Genomic DNA, 13,962 nt, shown 5'->3' on the forward strand with positions numbered 1-13,962 from the left:
AAGTCTAATCAACTTCAAACTTAGTACACATGTTCCCTATGATATAATTTTTTCTAATTTTAATGCCAAATTAGACATTTTATTCCAATGTCACAGCTCCACTGAACATAGAAAATGATAGTGCGGGTGGGGCATTCGTGTCCTGAGGACACATTCTTGTTTTTATTTAACCTGGACCAGAGTACCAGTCTGACCTCGATTACCATAAACTATTAATACCACAGTTTAGCGATACAGAAACATTTGAGACTCTAGTTTATTTTGTATGTATTTATACGTAGTCTCTCTTGTCTAAGTTTGTTAGTTTGGCTTTTTAAAAACAGCTACAGCATTCGATTTCTTTTTTGTTACTCCCGTCGTCATCATTAGAATTACACTATCATAAGCAGATAATGCATTTGTAATTTTTGTCACCTGATTATGTGTATTCACCTATATATGGAAGGGCATTTTCCTATCTGAAAAATGTTTGAATGATAGAGAAGTATTTAATCCTGTGACTGAAATCTATAGAGGTTTATCATTTTAAAAGCAACAAATAAAAGAAAACACACTTTATGAAAATTTACAGACTCCTTTTCGTGTTTTTTTTTAAACTCGGAAAAGAAACCAGAATATAGTTCCTGTTTTAAATCTTTAAATCTCAATTTACGGTATGTTAAAATTGATTATGACCTATACTCAATTTAACCCCTGGGTTCCTCAGATAAGAGATAAAAATTTGTCGGGTTGGTCCACAACGCAAACATACCATTATCAACACAAACAGTACATTTTGAAATACAAATTTTGAAATGTGATTTTTTTTTTGTAATTTAAGAGTGAAAACATGGACATAAGTACATTTTAGTTTGAAATACTGTTGATCAAGTAACATCTTTTTATTATGTATAATTTAAGGAGTGCATACAAATTTTTAGTGTGGATTATATTAATCCTTTATTTCATCGACAGTAAGTACTGTGTCTATATTGATGTCCGACATTGCATTCGTTTTGCCTCAAACATAAGTGAAAGACCATTTTAACTTTTCACAAAAAAAGGAGGCCGGTTAGTGGGGCATTATGCTTTTTCAAAAAAAAAATTCTGATCCCCAATTTGATGAAGAAACAAATAATCTAGTCAAGCAGAAGACAATATATTCTGAATCTAGATTTCCCCCATACCGTAAAGTGTTAAATATTATGGAAAAAATAATTTCATTGAAAGCGTTGAAAATTGAAAAAATGAGCCTTGCGTGTAACAAATTATGACTCAGACAAAAACAAACCCCTCCCCTTAAGTGAAATGGTAGCTACCTTACTTCAAATTCAATTTGATAAGGTTGTTCCGTTCCTTTTTTTCAACTCTACTGTCTCTATTTTTTATATGATGCATTCAAGTTTCAAAAACAAACAAATGTCCTATTGGTCATTTAAGTTCTCTAAGTAAATAAAATTGTAAAATTCTTTCAGTTTAATAAGAAATTTCAATGACGTCATACAATTATAACATGTATTAGATTGATATGAAGATTGGAATAATCTTTGCAGTAAACTTGAATGGTACCTCCGATATTTACAATGCTGGCTCAATACATTTATAGTATACATCAGTATCAAGCTGTTTTCTGGTCATGAGGTCTCTGTCATTCGAAGCCGAATAGATTTTTAACTTTTACACATTTAAAGTGCATTTTTGGGCATATATTTTTGACGAAAAATAATGCTTTCAAAAATAAAGATATAAGTTCAATTGAATTATTTCAAAATAATTCGTAACAGTTTATAAAAAGGTGTGCTGCATTAGTTTTAAAGCAGAACTCATATAAAGTTTTATTGTTTGTATACTTTTTTCACTTAATTTTAACACTGTACTACATTATTAATAAAAATCTGTGACTAAATCCTACCTTTGAAAGTAAACGAAAATCAGATATATCAGACAGACACAAACAACAATCACTCAATTACAGGCTTCTGACTTATATTCCTCTTATCGGTTGTTTAAGTTATTTGTTTATTTAAAAAATAGATAAATTTGGTATTGACAGATTATTGCCTCTGCACTATTTATTGTACTCTGGGAAATTTAAAGCATGGTTTATACTGTAAAGACAACTCAACAATATAATATCTATATTAATATCTAGATTTTTAGGGATTTTCCAACATCTTCTTTTCATTTTTACTTTTAATTAAATCAAGAAAACTGTTGAAAAGATTTAAGGATTTCGATTCAAAATAATCTCTTTTCACAATACTTTCCTTCACACCAATGAAATTGTCTGTATGTCATTAATTTTACTAATACAGGGCTTACTTGTACCATGGACGTATTGCTAACTTCCTTGCTTGTACTGATTAAGGATAAGCACGGAAAATCCTAATAAAATGGCGTCGTTACTGTTACTGTTATTTTTGTTATGACATTCAGAGAGATACTTTTAGGGCTATTTTGAGATTAGGGTCTATTTCACAATATATTGATTAATTTGCGGGAAAAACACATGTAAATGAATGACAAGGCGTGATTAGATGAATCCTACGTCAAGGAAGACATTTATTGTGTTATATTTATCTTTGAGAAAGGAGTCATGATTACAAATATGTATATCGTAGTGCAAACTATGCCTGGTAACACTGTTATTTCCCAACTACAGTTGTATTCATTTTAGACAATACAGGCGAATCAGAAAATTGCACTTGCGCTTTCTCAATATTATCTTCATAGTGTGGTGTACAATTTTTTGGAACAGTAAAATCAAAATTATTATAAAAAAAAGTTCATCAGGTTTAACTCAAAATATGAATAATTTTATGTTAAGGAGTCTTAAATTTTGTTTGACAGCTTGATGCATATCAATTGTTAACCCTTTTCAACTGGACCAAATCAATACTTTACTATTCAATTCTTTACCAAACTTTTGAAAAATATCACCCTTTATTTGCTTTTTAATGCATGACACACGAAACAATAACATGGGAAGGGGTATGAAAAAATATTACAAGAAATACACTGTTCACAGTAGGGACGAAAATTAAAGGACGATAACTGTGTTCCAAGACCTCTTAATAGTACTAGTATGTTGAATAACTCGTTGGTTTACTTGAATTTCTACACAAATAAAACTAAAGATACAAATGAAATTATTTAAATTTCGCAAAATATCTTAACGAATCTATCTTTCTTTTGTAATTCCTTGATTTAAAAAAAATCTTTATCGACTGCCTGTAATAAATTAACGACTATTTAACAAACGTTTAAACAAATGTAGATATATTCTTTCATTTCAGCTGCATTGGCACGTGGATTTCGATCCGGATTTCGTAGTTATCGTGGATATATCAGTTACAGAAGTTACAGCTATACCTATTACTACAACTATTACTCTTATTACTCGTCGTCTCTGTAAGTTGGTTTTATCTGCATTTTTGTCAAGTTATTCAGGTTATCACACTTTAAGTCTTATAACCAAGGATGTATAAGAACTAATACAGTTGAAAAGCTATATCACAAACACATAAAAAAGACTTAAAAAATGTTGCAAAAATCCGTCAATGGTTGTCTTTGCATGGGGGAGTTGAAACCTTATTTTCTTAACAATAAGCCGATGATACCAACGTAACCTAGATATCAACATTTTGGGTTATCCCGGTCTTATTATTATGGTATTCGTCATTTTCCGCATTACACAGTTGGATATTTTGGTATACTTATAACTAACGCAGAGATAACTATTGTTTCCCGAATCATATTTTGTTTTAAATACTTCATGTTTGGGCAGATCGACATTTTTTAACAAGTGGCAATCAAATAGACTTGAAGATTACTCCAGTTGTAAAAAGTGCTAAATTGAATAGTGGCTCATTTCCTTTCCATAGACTTACTGTCAATTAATAGTGCTTTGTTTTTGCGTCCAAAAAATATTAAATTTGCACCCAAATTATAGTACATTGACATTTCATTTGCACCAAGTTATACAATTTCATTTGCGCCAGCAAAATAAAGTAAAAAGTAATAATAATAATGAAATCCGGTCAATAGCGGGAAGAGACTTTTAATAATAACTTATATCATAGTTTTGATAGAATATAATAAGTATAACTTGTTGACATATTTACCATAAATCAAATTCATCAATAAACTAAAATGAAAACATCAATTATTTTTATTTTTATTTAATGTTTTTTTTCTTATCTAATGGTTTGCTTTCCATATATGTTAATGGGACAAGTGCAAATTCCTTATTTGAAAAATATCAAACTTTGAAGTCTATCAAAGGCACAAAACATGAATGTGTCCCTATTGATTTAATGAAATAATCATGGTATCTCTGGTGCGTTTATTTATGATAACACATTACAGACGTATTTCCTCATCTTTTCGTCTCCGAATGAATGCGCGTTCATCAATTTGTCACATTGAACTCTGAACCCTTTACAATTACAAAACTTTAAAGGAGGAGCAAAAGATACCAAAGGGACATTCAAACTAATAGATCGAAAATAAACTGACAACGCATTGGCTAAAAAAGAAAAAGACGAACAGAAAAATAATAGTACACAAGAAACAACAAAGAAAACTAAAGACTAAGCAACACAAAAACTTGTCGTGATCTCAGGTGCTCCGGAAGGGTGAGCATATCCTGCTCCACATATGGCACCCGTCTTGTTGCTAAGGTAGCAATAAATAGTTAGGAAAAAAGATTGCACTCATAAATTTTACCATCCCCTTTTCATTGCTTTCTTGAAATATTAAGCTTACTGTTTGTGTCATATATGTGCATATGTATGTAATCAGAATGTTCAATATATTTTGTATTCAGCATATACAATGATAAAGTATCGTTTCTTTTAGGTGTATCCATGGCAATAATCTGCATTATTTGCTATAAAATATTGCAAAAAGGGGATAAAGATGTCACATGTTTCCCCAAAAATTTGGCAAAAAGTAGAATTTCAATTGCTTGAAGTAAAACCTTATCTGAAACAGTTTACATATATCTTTCATCTCTTTTTTTGTAAAATTGCGTGAAAAACTTCTTTTAGAAAAAAAGTGTGTGGAAACATTACATTAATTTCCGGACTAATGGCCGGTTAAGCTATGAAAATACGCAGAGTCAAACAGAAAATAGCCCATAAAACATGTGAAAAATAATCTTGATGGCTTAATTAGTACTCAGTTGTCTGAAAATGAAATTTATTACACAATAACTTTCATATTTGAAAAATCCTCCGGAGCCACAATGCGAAACCAAACTCCTAACTGTGTATTGCTACCGTATGTTATTAAAATCTAGTAAATACTCTAATTCGGTAGTTCACATTCGGTGAAAAAGGGGAAGGGGATTGTTGTTACGACATGATAACATATCCGAATTCATCCATGAAACGGTTATTCCATAACAATCAACAAACTCGTGATGGCGTCCTTAAAATTTGTTAAAGTGACTCTCAGATTTGTATATAAATGATTATAATCCTATTATATACTATATTTATAATAATTTTAATGTTTTATCACAGATCAACTGGTGCAATCGTAGGCGTTGTATTTGGTGCCCTTATAGGAGGTGCTGTGTTTTTAACAGGATGCATAATGTGTTGTGCGTTTTGCTGCTGTAGTGGTAATAAGACTTCTGGAGGACAAGTAGTCAGAACAAACCAAGCAACAATCGCCACTATTTCAACAAACCAGATGAGTTCAAATGGTGCGTATCAAATATGCAGTTTATTTTATTCATTCCAACGTATTTCAATATATCTTTGAAAAAGAAAAATGCTATAAGTTGCTTAAAAAGGTATAACCAAGGAAAATTCAGATCGGAAAGCATCTTATCAAATGGCAAAATCAAAAGCTCAAACACCCAGACGAGTTCAAATGGCGCGTATTAGATAAGCAGAATGTTATTAGATGTTTAAAAAGGTAAGATAACAAAAATACCGAACTCCAAGGAAAAGTAAAATCACAATATACTGAACTCCTATGAAAATTTAAAAAAGGAAAGTCCCCAATCAAATAGCAAAATCAAAAGTTCAAACACATCAAACGAATGGAAAATTCAAATCGGAAAGTCTCTTATCAACTGGCAAAATCAAAAGCTCAAACACATAAAACGAATGGAAAACAACTGTCGTATTCCTGTCTTGGTAAATATGTATATCCTTTTGTAGAAATTTGTGGATTACACCTGGTTTTAAAGTATTGCGATCACCCATCAGAATTCCATCCTTGATTGAAGAAAATTATGTTTTGGTAATTAAAAAAAATAATAGTTGAAAGCTTTTCTCAATTTTCCGGAATATTATTCGAATGCCAATTGTTTATTCAAATATCTTTGTTTTTCCCTCGGTGTTTTTTGTGGACTTTTTTTTTATCAAAACATTACACAAGGGTTGAAGACAGAAATTAGCTGATATCAAATCAAATCAAATCATTTTATTGGTGTAAAATCCAAATATTAGATTGTTACTAAGACACACATGACAATCATTACGATCAAATATCATAACTTATCTTAGCTAACTTATTTAAGTGACCATTTAGAAACTGGTATGTAATATAAACACTTTTCTACAATAGTTGGGGACTGAATATGAATATATATTACGGATTACAAATGTGTCGAGGTTTGTGATTGGATAACAACACAGAGATGTCAGAGTATATTCAGGAAACTGCCGGGGTATATACGACGTTTTTTTTATCCCCAATTGGAAAACCTCAAAAACGTCATCTTAACACCGGTTACTATATGACGTAGTCAAAAGCTTTCAGATTGTCAGAGGCTCACAGAGGGAAAATAATGACGTGCCTCAATCAATAATACATTTTTGATACAAAAACACGCAATTTACACTTTTAATACTTAAATTTAATGTTAAAAGTGTTATTTAAGAATTGAATGCTTCTTTTTGTAAATTTATTGGGGTGTAAAAGCGTTGACCGAAGTACATTTTGTACAAAATGTACGCACGGTCAACGCTTTTAAAACCCTATAAAGTTACAAAAAGAAGCATTCAATACTTATAATTACATTTTTTAGCTAGGATTATAAAAACACGATTTTCATGAAGTTTAATTTTTAAATTCACCTGTGCACTTTATTGTGGGACCTCGTGTCATTATGAATGAAATATTGTCTCATGCAATTGCTTACGGAATAAGATGTGATGTGCAATTAGCCAATCAGAATAACGTATTATAATGAAACATACATCTAATGTAATTATTATAAATTATTACATACACGATAAAATTATGATCACAGCAAATTAGAAAATCCTTCAAGTATGCCGAACATTTCGGGTTTTCAACTTATATATGTGTTGTGAACAAAAACCTGCACTGGGAAATAACAATAAGTCAGGGGTTATCCGTAATATATGTGTAATTCAGGTCTCAGAAAGGGTATATACTGTGACATCCCGGCTTAGGGCTTATATCCCCTTCGCCTTCGGCTCAGGGGATTTAAACTCTAAGCCGGGAATGTCACAGTATATACCCTGTCTGAGACCTGAATAACATATAATGTATATAGTGACTTCGGTTTTATTTTATTGTTTCTCATATTTTCTATTTTAATATAAAAAATATTAAAGGTAAGGCCGTACGGTGACCTATAATTGTTAATGTTTGTGTCTGGGGACTGAATATGAATATATGTATATAGTTACTTCGGTTTTATTTTATTGATTCTCATATTTTCTATTTTAATATAAAAATTATCAAAGGTAAGGCCGTACGGTGACCTATAATTGTTAATGCTTGTGTCATTTTGTGGATAGTTGTCTCATTGGCAATCATACCACATCTTCTTTATATACCAGGACTTTAATTTAATATAACCTATTTGTGTTTATTTTTTACCTGAATGAAATAAAACAATATTTGTTTTTCAGCCACATTTGACGAACCCGGTGTACAGTTTACTCCTTCCCAGTATTCTAGTCCGAATCAATATAACACTGAGTATTCAGCGCCTCCTCCAGCTTACAACGAAGTTGTCTCTACTGGGAATGTGAATTTAGGATTTAAAAAGGATACTTAATTTTGAGGAATTCTTAAGCTTTATAGTGTTTCTTTTTATATGAAGCATTATTTGAGTGTTAGATAAATTAGTTCGAAACATAGATTCAAAACTCACCTACATATATATGATTACTGAGAATTAGTCTTATCAAGAATTTTGGGAAATATCTAATGAATTTTACAAAACCTTTGTTGACTTACTGTTTTTGAAATATGACTGATGTTCCCATTCATTTTACATAAATGCCTAAAATGATTAAAATTGAACTTTGAAATTAGAGAATATTCTGTAAATACATGTGTATACAATATGCATATGCAGTAAGTCAATGTACGATCAATTGCACCACTAATATACATTGATATACATGTAAACCTGGTGCGGGATTTTCTAGCTGTGTTGAGGACACCTTGGGCTGTTTTAGGCTCCTTGGTCGACTTATTGTCTCTTTGACACATTTCTCGTTTCTATTCTCTTTTTTATGTACTTTAACAATGGAAATTGTTTACAATTATATCAGTCACTTATATCATTTTTGATGTCTTCCTGTTAAAAATTTTGATGATCAGATTTAGGAATGATCATGAATAGCATATTGTCAGTCCTTCGATGATAGTGATTCCCTATATTATTAACCATTTATTTCCAAAAAAGGGGGGACCGGAGCCCCAGCCCCTCCCTTAATCCGTATATGACAAGTGTTTTGGAGAAATATAAAGGGTCATGCACAATTTATACATGCATTGCTCTTTTATACAAATAAATAAATCACATTGATTTAGTTTGACTTATCCTTAAAGGAACTTATATCACAAATGCCAACAATACTAGTATTATAAGTGACGCCGATGACAATGATAAAACAAGTGATACGTGCAATGTTGGATAACATGCTTGTGATTCCTTTTGAAGACATTAAGAATCTCTACAACAAAGTAAAAGTCATGACAAATTCTAGGTAATGTCTAGAAATTAACCATGTATTCCCATTTTGTCTAATTTATCATTTTTGAAAAAATAAAAATCTTACATATGGCTGTTATGGATTAAAAGCACTAGTACTTATACAAATTTTAAAAGTGTTTATAAATGTTTTCTTTCTTCATTACATTTATATGTTTTCCCTTTTTTCCCGTATTAAATTAAAAATAAAGTAGTGATTGTATAAAAACATAAAAGATGGATACATGGGCAATATGTGTATACAGAAAAACATTTTTCGAAACTAACTTTCCGACAGACGCTGAACTAAGGTTTTTTAGTGGTTAAGGGAGCTACCATTTAATTTTTTGCCTTTTTATTTTTCACTCTGTGCGGTCCTGCCTTTTTTTTTTGTTTATCCTGACTTTTTTTTAACTAAATTGTCGTCCTGACTTTTTTTTTTGCAAGTGCCTCATCCTGCCTTTTTTTTACTCAAAACTCCTGTCCTACCTATTGTTTTCAAATTTCATCCTAGCCCCCCCCCCCCCCCCATAAAAATCAAATGGTAGCTCCCTAAGGTGGAGTTTTACGGGTACCATCACTAGTCAAAATATATGTCGTAGACATCAACGGATATGTTTCAATTGTTGAAGCCATAATACGGTCTCTCTTTTTTCCATTATGACCGAAAGAAACTGAGTGCATAATGTGTATAAACCATTACCAACACGACATGTTCGACGTGTGTGGTTTTAGCTGCTCAGTCTTTGGGTTTTTATGAAGTGTATTTTTAACAGTCATTAATACTTTCGTTGTAGTTTTGTTATATTTTCGTTGTCCCCTGGTATCTTCTATTTTAGAAATTGTAAAATTTAGTTATGAACCCACAAACTGTAATAATATATGATTGATAAAGATACAAAGGGGATACCGGATTATGAATCAATAGGTGTATTTACATTTATTATTGTTAAATAGGTATCATGTTGATATTAAAAACAATATTAAGATCATATATTATATATGTATTCATTAAAAAATGAAGATAATGTGTACTATTATTTTTTTGCAAGATAGAGGATGAGTTCGTGCTACCCTACATCATCTTATTATAATTAATAAAACCTGCTCATAAATTTACTGGATTACTATGAGATGAAAGTATTTTTATACACTCCACTAATCAAAATGACATTGTGCGTTTTATTTAAATAAATTTGTTGGTGAATTAATGTTTTAATAATGCAAAGTTAAGGCAACAGTAGTATACCGTTGTTCAAAACTCATAAATCCATGGACAAAAAACAAAATCGGGGTAACAAACTAAATCTAAAACAAAAACCGACAACAGACGAGATATTGTAATAAGATAATGTGGAAAAGTATTTTGATATACTATAGTAAAAGTTTGTATATACATATATAAGTAGTTGACGTGAGCTTAACGACAATGACACAAACACACAATGAAATGATCTGTCAGACAACTAATTCAGCTGATTGAGATTTTTATGACTTAACACACACATTCTACAAGGTTGGCTTGATAAAAATGAGTCAACATGACTATCGAGCAGTTTTTATAAAAGGTTCCAAAACAACAGACAGTTGTACTGATATCTGTTTTTTGTTCCAAAATAGATATCAAAGGTTCTAGGATTATAATTTAGTACGCCAGACGCGCATTCGTCTACATAAGACTCATTAGTGACGCTTTCAAAAAGTTTTCAAAAGTTTTAGTGTCACGTTCCTTTAAATTATGTTGTCATTATCATTAATAACAAAGAAATCTACAAGAACTAAACGATACATTTGTTGATGATGCCTTACATTTGTATTTTTTCATCGAAGGACTGACAATATGCTACACATACTAAATCGACAAAAAGTATAAAAAACAACAAAAAAGGCAACAGTTAGTAGTTTACCGATGTTCAAGTCTCATAAATTGATTAAAAATAAATAAAATTTGAGTAAATCGCATAAATTCCAAAGGGAGCCAAGTAGCGTGCGTCGACAGAGTGCATGTCTCCTGCTATACACGTTTCTCCTGCCATTCATGCATTACCTGCCATGAGAATCCACAGTCAGTTAGAATATCACAATGAAATAAGGACACCACATGTATCAGTATAATTATATATAAGACGATATTTATTGTATCTAGAGATCTAATTATGCATATCGCTAGGGTGTAAGGAACAAACACCGGACAATGTATGATCTATAATAGTTTTTTTGCATAGTTACCCAACCTTTTTACTAGTATTTTTTTGTGACACATTCACGAGGAAGAAAAACTAAAATTACACATTACACAAGATACTTTTATAAAGGAGATAAATTTTTTAAACTAACAATTCCTTTTTGATGAGATCACTGACCACAAATAACCTCCTTAATCTCTTGAATGTTGCAATAGATAGCAACAAATATTTTAATCATATACGCTTTATAAATCAAAAATTGGTGCATAATGTAACTTTTCAACAAAATACATTGGGTGATTATATGTTAGATTATCCTCGATTTAACATTAACTTATTAAGGCATATTCGAATGAGGTGTTATGCATTAATCCATCATGGATGTTACAGAATTTTTGGGATAAAACAAAGCTCAAGCCACATCTTAATTTACATTCGTATTGTATAGTCTTGAGTAATCCATGTTGTGTCTTGTGTACTATTATTTGTCTGCTGGTCTTTTTTCATCCATGGCGTTGTCAGTTTATTTTTATGTGTTTGGCTGTTCCTCTATTATCTTTCGCTCCTCTTCTAGACTACTCATATGACAAAAGTATCTATTAGCAAAAAGAGGCGGATGATTAGAGAGAAAAGGATGACATGTCTACAAAAAACAAAGGACGACCAGAAGATAAAACAAGTTCATATAACACAACATAAAAATAAAAGGCTGAGCATCATATGAAATCTCCCCAAATTAGAAAAAACAACAGACAAAATGAAAAGTTTTCATTCTTAAAAACTTTGCAAATAGCCAATATTTAACAATAAACCAAATGCATTGATATGTATCCTTTTATACGTATCTAATTTCTGTTATAAAAACAAAAGATAAATTGGAATACATACTTAAATCCCTGTATAAACTGTAACCTTCTTTCCTCATATAAAAATGGAATCTTTTGAAAGATGACCACCAGTATGTTGAAACACATAACATAGAAATTCAAACTTCAACCCATTGATAGTCGAAGGTTTCGAGGAAAGCAAATCGGGCATTTCATTATTCAAATCCACGATCTGGCTTATACTTAATAGTGACATTTATTTTTAAACAAAGTTGAATCGTTTGGTCAAAATTTTTGTTGAATGTATAGGAAAGGTATTTAGTTTCGATATTTCATAATTTAATAGAACAGTTTATGAGACTATATTTCTTTGTGGAATTCTATAAGTCCCTTTGAAATACACATTGTCGATATTGAAATATATGACATTATTATTTAAAAAGTCCATTTCGTTTGATTATATTTTGTTTATGAATTTTTTATCTATGTATTGCACATACAGTCCATCACACGTCATTATTTGCTATGAAACGTATCTCATTGATTTATCCACATATACTAGTCAACAAAAGAAACGATACAAGACTTTTTTTCAAATTAAAGATACAGTTTTCCGTTCATTGGACCAATATTGAAGGTAGAAATACTAAATCATTATGGAAATATAAATTCGTTTAAAAATTTTTTTTTTGCTTTTGTGACGTTTTTTTGCGATTTTATTTTAACAAATTTACATAAAACGACAATTTTAAAAACAGAATTTCCAACTAATGATGCCAACCTCTCATTTGAAGGTTAAGACAGTGTTAGCCATCAATTTGTTTTAAACATCATACAGTTTCTTCGTTTATTTTTTAAGCAAAGTTAAGAAGAAACGAGAAATCGTTGAAATGTATACATTATCAACTGATTTACCATAGACAGTATGTGTAAAGTGATATTCAAAAAGCGGTAACAATCTTAAAACTAATCCGAAAGGTTCCAAATTTACTGTGTGTTGTTTTCACATCTAAACAATTGATTTGAGACGAAAATAAACATTTTTTTTTAGTGCATTTTTTGAGATTTCAAAAAACACTTTTTTACCCAAAAAAATCGAAAAAACAATCTTTCAGTTACAACATGAACATAACTTGATAAGCATATTGAATATTTTTTAACAAATTTGACCTTTTTTCAGTACTTAGAAAATTATGTGTCAATTTTTATTCAACTTTCCGCAAAACTAATTTGCACCCTAGAATCGTTTACACGGAATTTAGATACTTTCCGACAAGTTTTGATTTGCATCATCACATGTGCATACATTGCAAATGAAAGCTTTTTAAAATAGTGTGATTCATTTTGTTTTATATTTAATACTTTTTGATAAATTTTATTTCAAAGTCGTGTATCGTTTCTTTTGTTGACTAGTATATAAGGATATATTTTATAGATAGTATTTGATAGTCACTTAAATAATATGCTCATATGATCAAAGTGTATTTTGAGGTTTTGTAAAGATATTATACAAAGGAAATATAATTGTAAAAATTTGGTATAAATTAAAATAACAAACATACCGAACTCCGGGAAAAATAATCCCTGATCAAATGTCAATTTCAAAAGCCGAAACACATCAAACTAATTGACATTATATACCAATATTATTATCTGTTTTTGCTGTAAAAAATTTAATATAAAAAGAAAAGTATGAGTGCCAATATATTCGTGAAATGGTGCATTATAGTAAAGTCTCAAAAAGCCATCACTGTGGTCACCGTAGTCAACTATTATCATCCAAACAACTTGTCAGAATACAGAAAATTAAGTTTAAATTTAATCAATTGTTATGAAAGCGTTAAATGTGCAGTACTTATACTTATTTTTCGTACCATTGTCAAACAGAAGAATTAGTTTTAGGCTCGTCTCAGTGATCGTGAATGTGTTTATTTTAGTATTAAAACAACAGTCCAACTGTGCAAGATGACGTAGGGATTCTTTAAGATATGTT

The 13,962-nt window shown here is 30.5% G+C and overlaps 1 protein-coding gene across 1 annotated transcript; it reads left to right on the plus strand.

Moving 5' to 3' along the window:
• The first annotated feature begins 740 nt into the window (after nt 1–740).
• LOC134711143 (cysteine and tyrosine-rich protein 1-like) lies at nt 741–9,430 on the plus strand. Its single transcript, XM_063571588.1, has 4 exons — nt 741–953; nt 3,276–3,390; nt 5,508–5,692; nt 7,884–9,430. Exons 1-4 carry the CDS (start codon nt 887–889, stop codon nt 8,030–8,032), a joined length of 516 nt encoding a protein of 171 aa, XP_063427658.1. The 5' UTR covers nt 741–886; the 3' UTR covers nt 8,033–9,430.
• The last annotated feature ends 4,532 nt before the right edge of the window (nt 9,431–13,962 follow it).

This window comes from Mytilus trossulus, chromosome 1, assembly GCF_036588685.1.
Source record: "Mytilus trossulus isolate FHL-02 chromosome 1, PNRI_Mtr1.1.1.hap1, whole genome shotgun sequence".
NCBI lineage: Eukaryota > Metazoa > Mollusca > Bivalvia > Mytilida > Mytilidae > Mytilus > Mytilus trossulus.